Source organism: Athene noctua, chromosome 1, assembly GCF_965140245.1.
Source record: "Athene noctua chromosome 1, bAthNoc1.hap1.1, whole genome shotgun sequence".
NCBI classification, from domain to species: Eukaryota; Metazoa; Chordata; class Aves; order Strigiformes; family Strigidae; genus Athene; species Athene noctua.
This window is the reverse complement of record NC_134037.1, coordinates 70,128,454-70,142,296: the sequence shown is the minus strand read 5'-3', so window position 1 is coordinate 70,142,296 and position 13,843 is coordinate 70,128,454. Positions and strand designations below refer to the sequence as shown.

At 40.7% G+C, this 13,843-nt stretch overlaps 1 protein-coding gene across 5 annotated transcripts in view; it reads left to right on the top strand.

Moving 5' to 3' along the window:
• Positions 1-13,843, top strand: part of ARID1B (AT-rich interaction domain 1B) — a 334,209-nt gene that overhangs the window by 278,683 nt on the left and 41,683 nt on the right. For all 5 annotated transcript variants that reach the window (XM_074896513.1, XM_074896515.1, XM_074896516.1 and 2 more), the window contains one exon: positions 11,198-11,349. In XM_074896513.1, coding sequence (XP_074752614.1) covers positions 11,198-11,349 — 152 coding nt within the window. The remainder of the gene's footprint in view (positions 1-11,197; positions 11,350-13,843) is intronic.

Genomic DNA, 13,843 nt, shown 5'->3' with positions numbered 1-13,843 from the left:
ATAATAATATAAATAAAAAGCAGAACTCTTTTAGGTGTTTTACATCCTACAGCCTGTCAATTTCTGTGCCTTATTTTCCAGTCTGGCCCTTTTGATCTTGAAACTTGGGTTTAAAATTGTAGTTGTGATTTTAAAAGCTGCGGTTATGTAGCAGAAAGACTTGAAGTGCTACAGTAAAACTTACCATCTTTAATCCCTGGAGAGAGTATATATTTTCCATTGTTTTCCCTTTTCCCCTTAAGCTTGGAGGTGCTGTTCTTCTCTGCTGGGAAGTGCAGTGGAGTGCAGGAAGGTTAAGTACTAATTCAAGTTTCTTTGCTTATTCAAACCAGGCTACTTCTAGATGAAAGGCTGCCAACTGTGAAATCCCCAAAGTAAACTAGGCTAAGATAGGCCTGGTAGCCATAATTGGAGCCAGTGCCGGGTACGTTATCTGTTGCCTTTGAAATAAGCCCCTAGCAGAAAGGCTCTTTCTGCCAGGTCTTTTATTTAACATTCAGTTGCAGGGAAGGAGTCACTCCTGTTCAAATTCAGGCCATTTTCAGTTCTCCAGTCTCAAGGTGTCTGGTCATTTCCCCTCTACCCCGCTCCTCCAAACACTCCCAGACTTCAGATTTCCTTTAGGGATCCTGATGAATTATCCTGAAATGAACTCCACTTTGATTTCTCTTAGTTGTGTTTCAATATCCAGGCAGTATATTTCAGTCCTTGAAACTACATTAGGCTTACAAAATAAAAAAAGTCCACATATAGTTTCAACTGGATGAAGTGGTATTGCTTCTAGGCCTAAGTGACCTTATGCTGTTTCCATGAACTCCAAATAGCTGCTGTGTTTGCTCCACCTGAAAGTGGCGGTGTTTCAGTAACGGGTAGAATATTTTCTCTCTACACCAAGCTTCTCTGTGATTTGAGGGGTTAAAGTCCAGATACTAAATTCTTACTGTAACTGTAATTTCTGAGGGAGCTATTAACCAATACTGTCATATTTTTCTTCAAAAGGACCCATGCTTCCCTCTTCTTGAGAAATAGTCATTTGTATCAAGCTGATTTTTTTGGTCTTCTTTTTTTGAAAGGATACTTCATTTCCTCACATTTTGCTTTTCAAAGCAGAACCATATATGGCTTTTTTCAACAGTGTGTTAGACGGGGTGAAGCACAGTTTAGCTTATATGTATTTATTATAGAAAAGGGAGAGCTGGAAATCACACTTCGGTGATTATTTTTTTAAATGGCGATGCATTTTGTAGATCAGCTCAAAATTGCTGATAAAATCATGTACAGATTGGAAGGAACTTTACATGCTGAACTAACCAAAGCCATTTCTGGAGGGAGACTAAAAGAAATATATTTTTATCTGGAACTTTGTTTTGCTAAAAGGTAAATCCATCATTTTGGAGCCCTGAATGTCACCATGCTGCAGAGCTCGTGCAGGCAAGCAGTGATTTGGGGAGGCATTTTTTTCTTTTTTGGTTACTCATCAATCAAGTAGACTGCTGTATGCTGTTCATGCCATTAGAGATTAACCACAGACCTCAGGAGTCCTACTCCTTCCCTCCAGAGTAACCATTCTTAAATTGTGAAAGCAGTAGTATGCTGGGAAGGAAGGGTGATTTTCAAAGTCATGAATGAGAATTTTCATTCATCTTAGAGACACTTCTAATTCGATTATTTATGTGTCAAGATTATTTTTGGCTTTATTTGGTTATTTAGGAGAGCAGTTGCCCTCTATAGAATTACTAATTATTTTGAAACAAAATTGTAGTGTAGGATTCAGTGTAGTTTATTAACATTCTGCCTCAGAGTCAGATGATAAGTGTAATTCTGTACCTCAAAAGGTGATCTTTAGGGCATTAGGAATGCAGTACTCCATTAATTGCTAGTGTATAGAAGTAAAGAATAAAAGAGGACTCTTTCTTGGGTGGCAAGAAATGTTTTAGATGAGGGAACTGGATTTTCACACTGTCTGTCTTTTTGCCTATTAGCCAGCAGATCTACTAGTTTAAATCACAGCACTAGTCAGAAAAAAAGAACAAACGCAAAAACCAGGAGAATAGCCATCTGCTTAATGGGACTCAAAGAAAGCTAATTCCGTGACTGCTCTGTGTGATTTGGCACATACATTGTGCAAGTACAAGACTGTGATTGAACAGCTTAAGATTTCTGTGACAGAGACACATAAAAAATGGTAGGAGTGTTTCAGGTTTTAGAGGAGTTTTAAGGTTTTAGGTTTCACAGTGGTGATAGTTGAGAGAAAATTAAACAATTTTTTTAGCGATGCTACCTGGGTCAATATGAGTGGGAAGAGCCCTTCACTTTATTGATGGAGTTCAGATAGAAGCATCAATTCTAAGTGGACGTATAAGTAACCTTGTAAGAATCATATTAATAGTAACATAACAGCAATAAGATTTTTTTAAACTATGTTCAGGAGTCTCACTAAAGCATTAAATACCTGTGGCAGTTGTCACAGTACATTTCAGGCATCTTCAGAGCCAAAGATGAACAAAAGAGCCAGCTGAAACCATGCGGATATGTGCACGACATAGCTCTTGTGAAACTGTCTGGAGTGCCAAAGTGCCAAGACTGATGGTAATAATGGTAGTAATAATATTAATAAACATATAACAGCTCTAGGCTATTGGGCAAAGGTAAGTAAGTGAAAATGTGTCTGCTGGGAAATCCCTTTGGAGAACTTCCTCACCATGCTGCTACAGATGCACAGTTGCATTCAGTGCACTGTCAGCCAGATGACATTTTACTATGAAAAGATACACTGAAGAGCTGGCATGAAACGATCAGGATTTTATTAGGTTTTCAGTTGGTTGCCAGCACAGTGAGCTCCATGGAGCTGCAGTGGTGCTCAAAAACAGTGCGAGGACGTGACTGAACATGGTAAGAGCATGGAGAGAGGTGGCAGGAGGTCCACATCCCCGGGTGGAAGAGGAGGCAGCTCAGGGGTCAAGCCTCTCCGGAGGCAGTGCTCCACCAGAGGAAACTGAAGTCGTGGAACATGCAGTGTGTCCTTAGCTTCCTGTGGCTTTTTAGCACCACGCTTTGTTGACATCCTGGCTGTTTGTGTGCTGGGAACAGACTCTTACCCACTTCCAAGTAATCATTCTGGGAGAGAGTTCATAGGGCCTTCCGACTTTTTAATACAGCTATTCATAAACATGCACAAAAATAGAAGGTGCATAGTGAGCGAGTCATATGAGTCATTCCCATTTTGATATCGAGTCACACTGAGCTAAATCACCCTTCTGGTACCATTTTGGTTCAGATTGACTGCATCATGCCATACAGGGCAAATTTGATTTTTCACTACAAACCCAGTTCATGCGTGCTTCTGCTTGCCAGCCAGATTACAGCAGCCCTCTTTTACCCATCACACATACCACTTGGGCTAAGAAATGTATCTCCTCAGCGTTCAGATACTATGTCTGATGAGGATAGTGTGCAAACAGCTGCCGTTAGCAAAAAGTTCTTGTGGCCACTTTTCTGAGGATCTGAGCATTGAATCAGCCTAGTAGAAACAACTGATTTTTAAGTTTCTTCTCCCTCCTTGATTGTTTCTTACTGAAACCAAAGTAATGGTGATAATGCTAAAGGCACAAGTATCTGGGTAATCAGAAGAAAAAGAATATATTTAGAAAGGGTATTCCTGTTATTCTTCCAAAAAGTATCTTACACAATAATCTTTAGATCAGCCAGACGAAGAAAACAGGCAGTGTGCTCGGTCAGGCTGCAGTGGATTACAAGGTGATGTGCACTATCACATAATTATGATGCTAGAAAATTATTCCCTGTTTTAGATTGGCATTTAGGCCTGGTTGTTGAAAGGAGTAGTTTGGTGTTGATTCTATGTGTCTGATGTTAGCAGACACACACACACACACGCACCTTGGTACAAATCTGGATGCTTTTTCCTTTGTGTTTTCCAGTGTTTTGTGAGTGTCCGTGTATTTCTGAGCTTTGGCCTCCCCTGTTCATGCATACACACACACAAGTATAAAATTTTCTTTTTCCTTTTAACCTGAAAAATGGAAAAAATCTCATGGCAGACCTGTCACGTTACCAGCTTTCACGGTTGCTTTTTTTAAAACTTTGTTGTTGCAAGTGGCAAGCATTCCCACTGAACAAAGGAGGAAATGTAAATCCAGGTTAGTACACTTATAGTAGCAGCTAATGACAGGGAGATACTTAGCTTTCAGATATAGTGATGTTAAATTTGTTTGTTTCATTTAAGTGGGAACTGGCTTTAATGCCATTTCATAGCTGCTCAAGCGAATATTCAGATTTCGTGTGTCTTGGCCTTTGCTAACAGTGCTAACACACTGATGAATTTCCAGTCAGAGCAAAGTAAGCAATGTTGGGGGTTTATTTTCCCTTGCTCTGTTCTCCCTCCTTCGGTTCTCCCATATCCCCTGATGGCAGAAACAGTTTCACTTGTCCAAGGAAGCCTATAATGTAGCAAGAAGGAAAATACGTAACAAAAGAGCATATGTATCTGCATGCACATGTTTATGTGTAAATTCTCCAGGGAGAAAGCATTCACGGGTCTCACTCCTGAATTACTCTCATTATAATAACCCATTTGGTGTCAAAGTATGACAGATTATAAGCGCTTAAGGCTAGTCCCAGCTCAAGACAGATTTAAATAAAGTACTTCTGGTTATTGTGCAGGTCAGTGTGTTTAAATAACAACCCCCCAAATCATACTTTGACATTTAAAAGAGAGAGGAAATATTGTCATGCTGCAGACCTGGCACAGATAAGCACAGGGCAATTTGGTCAGTACACTGTGATTTGTGAGTGCAGCCTAACGCAGTCATTTTCACAGTTTGTAATCAAGTAGCCACCTTAGCAGTGTGTCAGCATTAAAAAAAAAAATGTTCCTTTTAAAATGTTTACACAAATTACTCCCCTGAGGTGCTGCAGTGCATTCGCTGCAAAACTGATGTAGGTTAAAGATCTGGAGCAGAAATGGCAAACTTCCATGAGCTTGTGGGCTATTTTTTCCACCAGCTGATTGTTCAGGTGGCCAAGTGACAGTAACAGGATAATTTTTCGGGTCCAGTGCTGATGGCAGGATAACTGGGAAAAATCCTACATTACATGAGTGCTGTGGGAAGTGTCAAGAAGCAGTGCAGAGGTTCCTAATTAATAATTGGTGCGAGCTTGTGGCCACCAGGATGCGTGAGGTGTGACTCAGTGGCAGTTCTTCCCTACCTGGGCTATGTGCCCCATCCCAGCTCCCGTCTTTGCAACACTGCTCCTTTGGCATCACTCCACTGTGCTTGCCCAGCTCCTGGCCAGGGTGGCTGCCTCGGAGCCTGGCCATGCCTGTCACAGTGTGCACGAGCAGAGGAGCTCCAGAAAGGCACATCTCTTGTAGCACCCAGCTTTTGAGGCTGCCCTGTGAATCTCTCCCTTCCTTCAGGCAGACCTGGCTGAGAGGCTCCTTGTTTATGCTGGAGGGACCTTTCCTGTGTTTACCCTGGGAGTAGCAGCTCCCTGTATGTTCCTCCCTGCTCTTCCTCCTGCATTTCTGTTTCGTCTCCCTTCTCCAGAGCACCCATCATCCTCCTGGCCCAAAAAACCTTTGGCACTTAGTGAGGATGCTCCCAGCCCTTGCTGTTCATGCTTCATTTCCACCTACTTTCCCCTCCATTTCCATCTTTTCTGCCCCAAACTCTCCTCACCTGCAGCCCTTCTAGGCTCTCCACCTCTGAACCCTCCTTCTGTTTCATACACGTTTCTACATTCAACTCACACCTTTGTTCACAGTGCCACAGGGCTCATTACAGAAGCTGGATCATTTTTTCTGAGTGCACGAAGGGCTTTGCTTCAATGTCACAGGTTTAGATTGAGAGGAGAGCACAGAGTGTCAGATGTGTGCCACAGAATCCAGAGAAAGTCGTAGAACTTAATCCTTCTGCACACAGCAAAACCCTGAGCTTTGACATGTTTCCGTATGAAAAGTTCTCTCTTCATTCCTTGTCCTGCTGAGAAGCATAATCCACATTTATCATTGTCCATCACTAAACCACACCTACCTCTGAACTCAATTTTGTAATTAGTTCATATTTGTTCAAATTTGAGGAAAACAGTAAAAACCTTCATCAGATGGCAACACTAAGGAGGTACTAAATCACATACCATCAAGTATTAAACACAAGGGCTGCAGAGTGACTTTTGTGTAGCACTCGGAGACAACACACTAACCTACTGGTGATTACATGTCCAATTAAAGGAAGGCATCTCAGTATAAGAGACACTGCTCGGCAGCTGTGATCACTCGTGCGCTCCTTTGTATTGTCAGTGCTCTTTCTTCTTACAGTTTCTTTGTTCTGCTTTTTAACGATGACCAGATCTTGCATGTCATCTCCTCTCTTTATGTACATGGACTTCTGCATTAGCTCAGAAGACACAATTAGATCTGATGCTACTTGTTTTGCAGAGAAAAAGGATTAAGTGCAGATTAAGCTTCGGGTAGATTGCAAATGAAGGAAGACAAAAGAGCAGAACAGGACCTTCTTAAAAGGGAATGTTTTGAATTTGACCAGTTGTATTTTGGACCCAATAGTATACCAGACTATCAACAGCACAGTTAAGCTGACAGTCTGGGATCATAGGGTCATTCAGACTGGAAAGAACCTCAGGAGGTCTCTGGCCCAGCCTCCTCCTCAGCAGGCTCAGCTGAGACCTCAGGGCTTTATCCAGTTGGATCTTGAAAACCTCCAAGCACAGATTGCAGTGCTCTCTGGGCCACCAGGTCTAGTGCCTGACTGTTTTCACTGGGAGAAGGGTTTCCTTACATCCAGTCTGAACTTGCCGTGTTTTAACTCTTGTCTGTTGTGTCTCATCCTCCCACTATGCCTCACTGTGAAGAACCCGGTTTCATCTTCTTGCTGACCTCCTTTTAGGTGCGGGGGGAGGGCGGCACAGGGCTGCTGTTGGGTGCCTATCGAAAGCTGTCTCTGCCCCTGGCTGAACTAGCCTCATCCTTCAGCCTCTCCAGGGTGAGTGCTCAAGCCCTGACCATCTAAGTATCATGTCCAAAACTGGACATGATACTCTAGATGGAGTCTAACGAGTGACAAGTAAGGAGGGGGTGATCAGTTCCCTGCATCTCCTGGCTCTGCTCCTGCTCACACAGCCCAGGATGTTTTTGGCCCTCTTTGCTGCCAGGGCACTCCACTGGCTCAACTCAGCTCCCTGCCTGCCAAGATGCCCAAGGGCTTTACAGCAAAGCTGCTCCCCCCAGTCAAGCCCCAGCCAGCACCGCTGCAGGGGGCTCATCCTCCCAGGTGCAGGACCTTGCACTTGTCCCTGCTGACTTTCATAAGGTTCCTGTCAGCACATTCCTACAGACTGTCTAGGTCCCCCTGGGTAGCAGCCCTTTCCTCGAGCATAACAACTGTCTCTGGCATTATGCAAGTGCTGTGAATTACTAATTGTCACCGGAGTAAATAAACCACAGAAAACAAGCAGATTTCCCCCCCTTCCATTTGCTGAATGCTTAGAGATCTACTTGTGGCAGTAGAGCAGAAAAAAAGAAATGTGTAGGCTTAAGTATAGTGTTTAAATTGATAGCATAATCCTAAATTTGTATTGGCCCAGCTGCTTTTTCTTCTAAATGGGAAAAAATATGTGATTTGGAATTACGGTTTTGGAGGAGTTAATAGCTGGAAAATACCTGACAGGTTGTCTAGTTCATATGTAATGTAGGATTTCTCTGACCTGTACTTTTTCTAATGTGTTGTCTGCGTGCAGAAGTGTAAAATACTGGGGTTTCCTTCATTCCCTTGGAGGGTAGCTGCATGAGACATTTTTTCATTATACTCAACATAGGTGTTTCTTTTCTTAATTTCTTCCTTTTATTCCTAATTATCACTTTTGTCATCCCTAAGCAACCCAGCCATTGGTGTTTATGTGGTAAATATTGTTACATTGTATACTTAACTTGGTTCTGCTATAGAATTCATAGCTGGTCAGTTGAATTTTTGCCATTAGATGTCACTACATGTACAGCAGACTGATTTTAAAAGATTTGATTTTTGTTTAGCCTTCCAGAAAAATAGAGGAGGGAACTGGGAGGTGTAGGAGAGAGTCCGGTAGTATATGCTTTGAGATAACTACTTCTTAAATAGCATGTTGAATATGCCTTTACTAAAAGCAGCACAGAAGGAAACATAAGATTTTTGACTTAACTCCAACAACCAACAGATGATGCTGTGACCTTAAGCATATATAAATATGTTTAGCAGCTGCTGTGCAACATATTTATAAGTGTTTAGTGACCTGGAGGTTAATCAAAATGAGTTTGGTGATCTCAGCTCAGTTCTTAATGGACTCCACTTCATATTATAGCACTGATGCAGCACAATTTGTCACAGTCGGCAGTCTTTACTCAAAGGAGGCCCACTGTGGAGTGAGAATTAAAGGCTGAAGTAATACCTGATTATTTCTCCCTAAAGAAACTTTCCATTCCAGGCCATCATAGAGCAGAACAGTATGTGGAGGAGCTCTGTACTGCGCACTGTACCCAGTCTCAGGATAAAATAACATTTACTCTTACACGATGTTGCCTTTCAGTGTCACTGAATTAGCTCATCTGTGCTGCAGTCAGTGCTTTGATAGGGGACCAGGGAAGGACAAAGTTCTGCCAGGGGTGGTGCTGTCTTTTCACTTGCTGGGCTCTTTCCAGAGATGGAGAGCTGTGTCCGTTCCAAGTGCAGCATTAATGGGAGGATGAAAAGGAAAGGTATTGCCTTGCCAGATGAAATATCGGAATTAGGTTCTGCCATTCAGGTCTTTCTGGGTACAGAAGCAATTTCTTTAGACTTCAGTTGTTTTCTTGCTGTCCTGGCCAAATCTAGTGTATTCCTTTTATTTAATTTCCACTCCCCGTCTAAACTGGAAATAGTTTCCTACTTTTTGATTTAAAGCTGTTGTACAGCAGTATGCTTTCATGAGCTACAATTGAGATTGATGTCCATGGTGGGTAACATGAAATAGGTTGTACCTCAATTTGAGACAATGAACAGCCCCACAGCCTAGAAGATACACAAGCTATAGGAAGTAATAGTATTGAAATATTAGTAGGTAAGGACCAATTTTAGCTTACCTGCAGGGTGTGGATCTCCTGTGTATTTTTAAAACAGAAGAAGGACATTGGAGAGATAGATAGCTGTAGAGACTTCTGTCTTTTCCAGAATCCCAGCCTTACTCCATAAAAGAACCTTTGAAAATCTATTACTTCATTTTTAAAGTGTAGAAATGCACTAGCACGTTTTCTTCATGCTCACTAGTAACTTTATCCAGTAATAGGAAGGATCTTGCTTATCCAGCATAGAAAGAACTTTTCAGTTAACCGCATTTGTTGAAATATAGCAATTTTCAGCTAAAAAAGCGGGGTGGGGGTGGGGGGGGTGGGGTGGGGTGTTTGAGATAAAGTATTTACATAAGAAAAGCTTGATTGTGTGACTGAAATCTTTTAAAGTTGATGCCAAATGGTCCTGCTCTTCTCTTTTCCCTTTGTAATTTTCCCTTGGAGCATTGCAGCACTGTGCATTTTAAATCTTTTCCCTCCACTACTCATTGCAAGCTTCATCAGGGAAATGACATTGTATGGCAGTTGTCTCCTTCATATCAAAAGAAAGCCTTTGCCTCTTTGCAAGAGTGAAGAAAAGTTTGTCTTCAGAGAGCAAAGGACAAAACTGACTTGGAAAAAGATGCTTTATTTAGATAACACGTTCTCTTTTCCTTTGAAGAAATTCACAATGTGTCAAGAAAAATTAGGCCAAATAGTGATTTAATGGTCTTCCTCCTGTACCTCCTAAAAAAGAAATCCCTTCCTACCGATTGCGTTAAAAATCTTCCATGAGTTTGGAGAAGACAAGAAGCCATTGAAGTTATTCAGGGTTGTTGGTTTGGGCGTTGTCTGTTTTGTTTGAATTCTGGATAATAATGAAAAGTAGAATTTATACCAAAACTCCGTCTTGCTACCAGGACATGCAGCTTGCCCTGCCTGCGGGATAAAATTAAATGCTTTGGGTTTTGTGAGGAAAAAAAAGCTGACAGGTACCAAAACTATGTAAAAGGGTGGTTGCTTCTTTTCTTGTCTCCTTTATTTGGAAAAACAGCATAAATTTACAGGGGGTATATTGAAGAAACAGGTCTGAGTTTTGTATTTTCCTATGTAGGCTATGAATATACAAGTAAGTATATTTTTGCATGTGTTTTTATTTATATATATGATTTTCTGTGTATAAATCTGTATCTATATCCATATCATAACATGTGCAGTCTTCAACTATATCAAGGCAGATAATTGTATTATGGATTAAAAGAATAAAAGGTTATTTTTGAAGTTGCATCAGGTTACTTAGATAGGATTAGTTTCTTCCTTATGCCTCAGTTTATCTGTAGAATTTGATACTTAGTTACTTTTTAGAACTTAAAGGAGATAAGGTTTAGCCTTCACAAATATTTGGTCTGAAGATGTGGAGAATTAGGTAAGAGCTTCATTTAGGATAGTTTTTCAGACAAACTTAAGTCTCAGTTATGAAAGTATTTTACAGATATGTGATTAATTTTCAAAACCAAACCAGTTCTGCTGAGGTTTCTTGTTTCAGCAAAGTGTAGTATATACCTTTTTTTTTTTTTTTTTTTTTTAAAGATTAGACATAGATAGCATGAACAAAAGATGAACATTGCATTCAATGTGATAACATCAGATACAGAAATCTGAAACAGATTCTATGGTACCCGTTTTTGTTGTGGTCATTTCACTGTTTTTTAAGCTATGGCAGGTAAGGATTTCTGTTACATGGTCAAAATGACAATTCACTGGATTATTTTTTTTATGCCAACACTAGGTTCTAATTTTAACTCAATCACATTACTTGTCTACTCATAGGATAAATAACACAAGTTGTATTTTTCTGCTGAGTGGTTGTGACATGTAAAGGCAGTGTATACATCTCTTGAAATTTGTGGTCAGTCCAGTTCTGTCTCACATACAGTAACTAATTCAAGACTAATTCAAAGCTCCCATGTAGGTAAAATGAACTAATTGCGTGCTTTCTCCTTAGCTATTTGCAAACAATAGAAGAGGTACTCTGTAACAAACTACAGCATCTTCAGCAATGAGGTATGTAATGAGACATCGTGTGTGTGCTCTTTCTTCTCATAGGCAAGGCAATTTTCCTGCCATGAATCAGACTGGTATTATGGGATCCAGCTCCCCCTACACTCAGCCGATGAACAACAGCTCTGGCTTGATGAACCCGCAGGCTCCTCCTTACAGCATGGCACCTAACATGGTGAACAGTTCAACAGTTAATGGTGGGTAACCTTTCAGCAGTGGCCTTCCTCCATAAATCTGCTTAACGGTACCAGCCCTGGGCTGGTGGCAGGGGGATAGCCTTCTTCATCCGATTCACCCCTGTTGGATAGGTTTGAAACTAGGCTAAAGTATTCGCATTTTTGTGTACGATAACTCATACATTTTTCATTAAGTTCTTTTGCACAGCATGTAGATGAGTACAATGTTTTGAACGGTTCCAGCAACACTCGGACCCAGTTTGACGTAGGTGTTGACTAGCAAGTATATGTATATTTGTGTATATGTGTCTGCAAGAGAGGGAAGGAGAAAAACCTCATCTTTTAAGAGGCTGCTGTTGCTTTTCTGTGTCTTACTTCCTAAGATTGCATTTTCAGATATTTAATCTAGTACTGGTTTTAAAAAAGAGATGTGCACCAGCTCTGACTTGAAGATGCTGTAAGTTGAGCACTTAAAATAATTATTCTGTTCTGAAAACATAGGCCGTATTTACTGTTTCCAGAATTCATATAACCATATATAGGTTTTCTTAATTTACTTATTTAAATATCTGTATATGACATTTAATCATAGCTTTCTTTTGCAGAAAAAAGCATATTTCTATGTAGCTGCTGGAATTACCCTTCATATCATGACTTGTGAATTTACAATTATTTGCAGCTTTGTGTGTGACTGAAGACAGGTGAATGTGGTTCTCTGCAGGTGAATGTGAGGGGGAAGGTTGTTTTGTTTTGGGGTTTTTTATAGTCCATATTCAGCTTGAACTTGTAACAGTGATCCTTCATCAAGATAAAATCAGTAAAGATCATTTCTTTGATTGGGGCGGGTTTGGATGGAGTTTTAGAGACCCTAGAGTGAATTCTCCCAAATACTTACTCCAGTCATGGAGTTTCTGTGCGTGCTTTACATTAGCACTTTTTGAAATGTTGAGGGTTTTGAAATTTTTCTGGAAGCTGGATAGGTCACGCTACAGTGATTTGATACTGTTTCTGCTTTTGTTTATTTCTTTAGAGATGCCTTACTACTTTAATTGTATCTTACCAAGAGCCTGTGTTTTGGTATCTTCCTCTCCGCACTGCTTAGCGTGTTTCATTCCTTCATCTTTCGCCTCCTTCCCCGTCTTTCTTCCCTGTCAATTCTTTATGTCCCTGCTTCCTGGACAGAAAATGGCCGCTGTGAGATTCTAGTGTCTAGTATGTCCATAGAGTTTCTTTACATAGGAACTTCTGAGACACTTGATCGTGTCTTATTTTTTAAGAATATTATGTAATATTTTTGGTTAGCAGAAGAAACAGAAAGGAAGCTGTTAATCAGTATGGTTTGTGGGGTTTTTTTAAAAAAAGGGGCTTTTCAGTGCTGACTTGGAAGCCATTGGTTAGTCCAGACAGCACACTTCACTGTCTAGATGAAGAGGGAAAAGCTATTGAAAAGACCATTAGATAATAGCTTGCTTTTCCCCCACCAGAGCTGTCCCAGGTAATATTATGTTTTGTTTGTGTAGTTATGTGTTTTGTCTGGCTTGCTGAAATAAAATTACTTCTGAGCATTGAAACTGTGCTATAAATTCTGTTTTGCTATTAGCAGAAGTAATTTTTCCCCCTTTTCCTTTGGCCCCCAGAGCTGCAAAAATAACCAACAGCAAACAGATGGCAGAGTGCCCTGCCTAAGAAGATTTATGTATTCCTGAGGAATAACCAGTTTAAAGGAAGATTCACAGAGGTTTTTTTGTTCAGATAATTCAGCCATTCGTTATTTCATACAGTGGAAATCTGTTCAATGCAAGGCCATTTATCCTAGCAGTCTTTTGTATGGGGTAGTCATACTCTTTTTATTGTGTTATGCATTCTGAAATATTGGATTTTTAATAATTTAAACATTTATCAGGGTTTTTTTCTGCCAGTGCATTTGTGAGGTTTTCTTTTGTTCCAGTTTTATTAATTCAAAGATTACCCAATGGAAAGTAAGTATGAGATGAACTAGAGGAGTTCAGTGCACCTCTTTTCCTCTGTGTGTGAGCAGACATGTATCTAGATCGCTTTTTGCAGCCGGCCCCCAAGAGCACACAGATCATGTTGTTAGGAGCGGGAAACAAAAAGAGAAAATTAGGTGGGAATATACTGCTGGGGGCACATGCAGTGGGAATGCTGCATTTCCCCATGTCCTGACATCCTTCTGTTTAGGTCAAAGAAATGAAGGGCTGAGCTTAAGATAAATGTAAATACAGTACTTAAAATGGTAATGTCTTGAGCAGGGGGAGCACTTCGGTGTGAGCTCTGGCCCTGCATTTGATGAGGTGGAGAACTTGCAGGTGATACTACTTACAGGCTTGAAAACGGCATTTTCTGTGACACAAAGACCAGTTCAGCTTTCTGGCTCTTGAACCTTATTTCCTCACTGTTGTAAAGTCACAGGTCTCTCGGCTAAACCAGGGTTCAGTCAGTGTGTATGGCCAAAAACAAATGCAGCTGAGGGACTGCTGATGGAGTTGAAGTGCGG